This window comes from Rhagoletis zephyria, unplaced genomic scaffold (assembly GCF_001687245.7).
Source record: "Rhagoletis zephyria isolate East Lansing unplaced genomic scaffold, Rhagoletis_zephyria_1.1 Rzeph_scaffold_16156, whole genome shotgun sequence".
NCBI lineage: Eukaryota > Metazoa > Arthropoda > Insecta > Diptera > Tephritidae > Rhagoletis > Rhagoletis zephyria.
Genome location: NW_016173221.1, coordinates 1 through 7,006, shown reverse-complemented (window position 1 = coordinate 7,006; position 7,006 = coordinate 1). Strand labels below are relative to the sequence as shown.

The 7,006-nt window shown below is 38.8% G+C and overlaps 1 protein-coding gene across 1 annotated transcript; it reads right to left on the bottom strand.

Annotated features, from left to right (window-relative positions):
• Positions 1-278: 278 nt before the first annotated feature.
• Positions 279-2,593, bottom strand: LOC108379319 (MOB kinase activator-like 2). Its single transcript, XM_017635665.1, has 3 exons — positions 2,554-2,593; positions 2,380-2,476; positions 279-2,292 (listed from the first exon to the last, which is right to left on the bottom strand). Exons 1-3 carry the CDS (start codon positions 2,591-2,593, stop codon positions 1,188-1,190), a joined length of 1,242 nt encoding a protein of 413 aa, XP_017491154.1. The 3' UTR covers positions 279-1,187.
• Positions 2,594-7,006: the final 4,413 nt, after the last annotated feature.

Sequence of the window (7,006 nt, the reverse complement as noted above, 5' to 3'; positions counted from 1 at the left end):
CAACATAGAGCCAAGTCGACAGTCGAAACTGCTTAATCGAAATGATACAGACTTACATATACTATCTGGATGCGGCCTGTCACCCAGCAGCATCCACCAAAAAATCTTCCTTCCCAACTAGAAAGCGTTGCAGTTTTCAAAAATAGATCAAATAGCTTTAAGTTTTAATTGAAAACGCTAGAGAGGTGTGTCTACATAAGTAGTAGATTAAAAGTGAGTAGGTGCGTGTGTGTGTGAGTGGCTGCTGGTGAAAGATTCTTATCTTTTGTTTTTTTTTCTTTGTTCATAAAATTTTCGTGATTTGTGGCTTTGTCAACTAATTGATTTTCATTTTCGCTTGCACAGTGCATAATAATGCTAGCTTAATTATTAACGCCTTTTATTTAAATTTACTTTATTTACTTGGGTTAATTCTTCAATAAGTTTGTGATTTTCATTTTAGTGTTTGTTCTTACAGTTTTTTCGTTTGTTTTTTAATCAGTTTTTATTTGTGTTTTCTTTGTTGGTGTAACACCAGATACAGACACAACTACAATCATCGTTAACATATACTTCTCTTTCTTATTTTTTATTTTGCATTTCATACTTTTATATCTTTTTATTGTTATTATTTATATTTAATTAATGTATGTTCATCTTTTCTCTCTTCTTTTATAACTTTCGATTTTTGTTTGCTTTTGTTGTATTCTTAAGTTTTAATTAACACTACTCTATATATTGTAAATATAAAGCAATAAGCGTCATACATCCTTTGCGGCCGCAACGGCAACACTTTTAACATCGTTAACATTATCATCTTTGTTTTCATTACATTTAGCTTTGTCTTCAATTTGAACTTCTACTTCTGCGCCTCCTTCATCTACAGCATCAGCATCGGCTTCGTTCCGTTCATTCTCTCCTACGCTAAGGGAAACAGCAGCGGCAATGGGTGTGGCGGCAACATTGGCGGCGGCGGTGTTGGAGTTGGCAGCAGCAACGGTGGCGTCGGCATTAACAGTAGCACTTGTTTTAGCACTTAAAAGGGCTGTAGAAGCGATAGCTTCTGTCGCTGGTCTAGGATAATCAACAAAATTTTCAGCAACTCGCATTTCATCCTGCTCCTCCTCATCTTCAACATCAATTTTAGCTTCGAGCATATTCGAATTTGTTTTTGTGGCTTTGGGGCTACTTGCGGTTCCTGGTGGCAACTATGCTGTCGTTGTTGTTGCCGCTGTGCTGGCATTCGTTGCTGATGCACTGACCACGGTCGCATTCGGTGCGTTGCTGGCATTGCACTGTATGAGGCCACTGTGCTGTTGGTGTTGTTGTTGTTGCTGCGTGAAATGATGTGTAGCTGCCGCTTGCTGCTGCGCGTGATGGTGCGCATGCGGATGCTGGTGATGGTGGTGATGATGGTGATTATTGTTGAAGTTCAAGTGCAAAGCGCCCGCGCCGCCATTATTGCAGTTCACCGCCACACCGCTGACTCCAGCCTCTCCTCCACTATGTGGTGGCAGCGCCGAGGTGCAGTAGCGTGTCGCCGTTTCGCCGAATTCGCCGCTGCTCAAGTCACCCAGTATGCCACCGATAAGGCCACCACCGCCGCCAAAGACCGCCGCTGCGGCCGATGCGTGCGCGTTGTTCGCTTGCTTTGCCTGCGCCTCGGGCTGAGTGCAAATGGGCGGCGCTGCCGCATCGCCATCGATGAGCGTTGTGCTCGCCGCCGAATGCTGCTGCAGTAAATTGACATCCTCTACTCCCGTATGTGGCTGCTGGTGTGAGTGAGCGTGTGCTGTCGCTATAGTCGCGCCGCTGCAGCTGCTGTTGCTACTATTCGCTATACCGCTATCTGTTGTGGAGCTACTGCCACAGCCGCCAGCTCCGCCGCCGCTACTGCTGCCACCATCCGTCGTGGCTGTAATTGTAGATGAGGCGAGCGAGCTCTGACCGTCGTCAGTGAGGCGCAGCGCCACCTCCAGATCGCGCAGCACGTCCGTCTCCTTCTCATCGATCAGTGTGAAGCGTCGATGCAGTGCGGTTAGGTGCGCAAAGGTCAAATTTAAGTGGGTGTGCAATCCCAGTAGCGCAATTTCTCGGAAATGCGCCGCATAGAGATGAGCTATCACATGAAATTGCAAGCGTAGTATTTTGCGGGCAATCGATTCAAACGAACTTGGAAATTCGTTGGCATATTTGGTAGGGAATATCGACTCATCGCTGACTGTCTTCTGCGTGAAGGTCATCACATAGTCGATGTATTGGGGAGCGGCGACGCGCGTCTTCTTGCCTTTCTCATCGAACCATAAGTACGTTCTAGGCGGGAGAGAGTGAAGAGAAAAATAATAATAATTAGAATAAATATTTTGTAAAAAGTCAAGGAAAGAAAAAAGTATGGCATACCTGTTGCCTGGTCCAGTCATATCTGGACAACCAGATGGCGTACAAAATTCACTAATAGTTCCATAAACCAAGTTTACATGTTCGAATAGAGCCAGTGCTGCAATGAAGAGAGAGGATATAGTTTTAGATGATTTGAGGATTACAAAAATTCTTCAATACAAGGAAAAATAAAACGTTTGGGTAGGAGTTTTGCATTGATCGCAGCGCTAGCCATTCTATGTTATCGACACCTCAATGTCTCGGTGTTTGCTTACAAGAACTGACAGCCCTGAGTGCAATTTGCAGCTCGGTGGTCACAACACATTTGGCGATTGGCGGTAAGAGATCAAAAGCGAGTGTATTGTTTACAACATGCATACACTCAACAGAATGTGTTTCCGCACAGTGTTTTTTTTAATATTTGAGACTAAAAATAATTGCTGCTAAAAAAATGTAGCTGCACAGCGACACTTGCGGCCGGATAAGGTACGAAAATTTAAGCTAGGCAATTTTTAGCGACCGGAAGGACAGAATCGCAATTTTCGGAGATCGCCATAAATTCGAAAAAATATTTAGCTTTAGAATTTTAGCATATTTTAGCGATAGCGAAAGTTGGAATCCGCCTACAGGTGTAGACAGACTTACAGGCCAATTCTGGCAATTGCCTTTCAACAACACAAAAGTCTTTCGTAAGACAATTGTCAATTCTGGCAACTATCTTGAAAGCTCTTTACTGTCTTTCGAAAAACTAATTGAAAGATCTGCTAACAAGGAGAACTTACCGTTATGCTGTTCGCGTTTTAGCAATATGTTTCTTAAAAAGTAAATTAAATTAAAAAAAAATGTATGTTTTTTCTTTTTAATACAATACAACTTAATAAACAAAAGTAAATTAAAAATAAAGCAAAAATAAATACAAAATATTTTGAAAAAATTTAATGCAATTAAAAAAAAATAAAAAAATTTTTTGAAAGATAAATGAAATTAAAAAAATTTATATATAAAAGAAAAATAAACGAAATTAAAAAAATATATAAAAAAGAAAAATAAACGAAATTAAAAAAAATATATGAAAAAGAAAAATAAATGAAATTAAAAAAAAAATGAAATTTAAAAAAGACGAAATAAATATATTATGATTCTAAAAATTAAATTTAATTAGAAATTGCATATTTCTATTTAAAACAATTAAATCTAAAAATTAAAAGAAAGTTGAACTATAAGAAGAAAAAAATAAAATAGGTTTCCAAAAATGAATTGAAGTTAAAAAATCCTTTTTAAAAGAATCGCATATAAAATTAAGAGAAAATTAAATTAAGAAAGAAAAATTAAATTTAATTAAAACAGAAAAAAAAATAAAATACTTTAAAAATTTAATGAATGATTAAATGATATTAGACTGCATCACCAAAAAAAATCAAGATGGTTCCTGGTCCACGACGGGAATGGAAACGGTAGAACTGCTCTTGGACACACTTTTCAAAGGGAGTTCGCAAACAGGGGGCTCTTTACACCTTCCTTCGAGCGGGGTAGTAAACGTGCCTGTTCCAAGGGAGGGGATTGCTTGGGCGATACAAAGCTTTAAGTCCTATAAAGCGGCGGGGCCGGATGCGCCTGTTTTAAGCTAAACTACATACCGACAGCATGGAGATTTGTCTCCGTGGTGTTTATTCCTAAAGCCGGTAAGGCTGCACACACAAATCCAAAGGATCACAGACCTATTAGCCTTTCTTCCTTTGTGCTTAAAATCCTAATAAGGATAGTTAGTAAGTACATATCTTATAAACAAAAAAATGTTAAAATAAACTCTGAGTATCTTAAAAACCCCAATGTGAACGCTTGACAGTAGTTCATAAACTGAAAACGTTAAACCCGAGTTAATGGCTCAATGAGAACGTAATATTACAACATCGATAGTCGACTACTGTCTAACAATCAACATGCCTATATGAAGGGTAAGTCCACGGAGACAGCGCTACATAGCCTAGTAAAGTTTATTGAAAATTCTTCAGTTACAAAGACTATTGTCTTGTAGCTTTTCTAGGCTTTGAGGCAGCGTTTAGCAATATAAGGTACATGCCTTGAGGGGACTGGTGGAGTTTATAAGGCAAATGCTCTTGGACAGGGTGATCACGGCAAACGTCGATGAGAACTCGCCTTCAATATATGTGACAAGGGGCACAGGGTGGCGTGCTCTCGCCACTCCTTTGGAACTTTGGAAGGTTGTTGCTTATGCGGATGACGTAGCCAACGCGTATAGGGGGAAGTTCCCGCAAACTCTGTGCGAATTGTTGCAGAGGGCACTTCGCGATGTATCAAGATGGTCCACGCGCAGTGGTCTCTGCTTTGATTCTTCCGGACAAAGAACGCATTGGTATGCCCTTCGCCACTTGCAAGCTGCTTTTAAGTGAATTTATCTATGCTCGCGCGAGCGAGAGATGAATGCAAATAACGACCTGTCGAATTTCTAGGCAAACTTGGCCTAGGTGGGATCGAAAAAGGTTTCGAAGCTTATAGTCTCTAAATAGGGAGGATGTATCTCATACAATCAGTGCTCTAAAGGAGGAGGTGGAGACAGTTCTTCACCTTCTCTGAAAATGCCCGGCATTATCGAGAAGCAGACTGCGATTTCTGGGGTCTCCTTTCTTTGGTGACCTTGACAAATTGGGAGATTTAAACCCTGACGAGTTTCGTCAAGGATTCAAAATGGGTTAGCAAGGGGGAGTGAAAACTCTTAGTCGTGGTATTACAACGGGCCTTTATTTCGTGGCCTATGTGTGTCCCTGAGCAGCAGTGGCAGCCACATCTACCTACCTACCTACTATACCGTATAGAAACGAAGTAAAAAATGGGCCTCATAAAAGAATATAAGGTCTAGGGCAACTTCTTGTGGGCAGGCATTCGGAATTTGTGCTTCGATGTTTTAAGAGACATTGCAATTTAAGCAAAGTTCCATAGCAGTTCCATCAGCCGCCTTCGCGCGGCCAATCCACCACCTCCATAGAGCCATAAATGGACCTAGATCTCGCCTTAGTTAATATTGCATTTCACCTAAACCTTTGATTTTTTTCTTAAATTTCCCGGTTGATTCTATGAAATTTTCTGTTCGACGCTCACGTTACATACATAGTTAGCTCACTTGAAATTTTTTACGTAGTGGATAATTGCTAGCATTCACTATTCCTTAATATTCATTGTTACTCAAATCACCATTGAATTGACATTCTCAGATCGATGATTTGAGATCAATGTCCCAGAATTAGATCATCCTTTACTCATGAGCACACTTTACGATTGAAAAAAGCGACATTTTTACACACCAAGAAACATTTTATGGCAGGCAAGTAAGTAATAAAAGTAGATAAAATTTATTAAGGCAATAAAGTAACAAAACAAGCGATAGCATTGCATTACAGTGCAGAAAAAATATATTCCACTTTGAAATACTGTCGCCTAATAATGCAACTATTTCAAAGATGAGAATTGGTTTCTTCAAAAACAAAAACAAAAAACAAAAAAATTCGTAGCATGATGCCACATAACAAAAATAAATTTTTTGGTTAGTCAAATCCAATGACGCACCTCTTTATGCCATGGGCCGTGTTACAAGCGAATGAGCAATTCTCGTAATAAAGATATGATGTTCAAGATCGCGAAATGATCGTGACATCATGCGTGTAAATTAAAAACCAATTGGCAATAAGTTTGTAAGTTAAAACCACGACTACTCTTACGGCTTATTATGATAATAATGATGATATATGAGCCAACGATAATGGCTGAAAGAAAAAAAAAAACAGTAAATAACGCTATTTTTCATGCGAAGTGATGTAACACTACCCCAAACAATGAGTTAAAAATAATGCTTACAACAGAGAGGACTTTTTCAAGAAAACAAAAATATCATTTAGAAATATTCATTCTTTTGTCTTCTTAGTTAACTTACGTCAAGCGGGATATAACTTTAAACCTTTGGGACCGAATTGATTATTTGGTTTTAAAGCGCAAACAGTCAACGACGTAGAGTAGACGTAGGTTCATGCAAGCACGATCTACCTTATGGGATTCGCGTCTTAACGAAAACTCACCACCGCATAGTGACGTTGCCGTTGCATAGGTACAAAATGAAAAATATTGGCCTTTTAGCTCCAAAGGTATATAATTAGATTCCTTCAACATAAGGCTTAAAAATTTCTTTTCAAAAATTCATATAAAATGACGCACAAAAAGTGGGATAGAAATTTTCTTTCACACTGATCCAAAAGTACAATGGATTTTTCAACCGAGTTATTGTTTCGTTTTTCATGGTTAATATACCGATTGTAAAAAATGTTATTCAAGTTGAACAAGTTGCCTGGCTGTAGCTGAGTATGTAGAGATGCTTACTGTTATTTGCTAATCCCGACAGAGGCAACCTGTTAAAATGATAGTAAAATTTTTTGTTTTTTATCTCCGAATTATGAAAAAGCATCTGTGCAGAACATAAGCATGTTCACCAACCAAAAGTTTGATTAATGTCAACAAAATTGCGGTTAATANTTTTTTGTTTTTTATCTCCGAATTATGAAAAAGCATCTGTGCAGAACATAAGCATGTTCACCAACCAAAAGTTTGATTAATGTCAACAAAATTGCGGTTAATATTACCA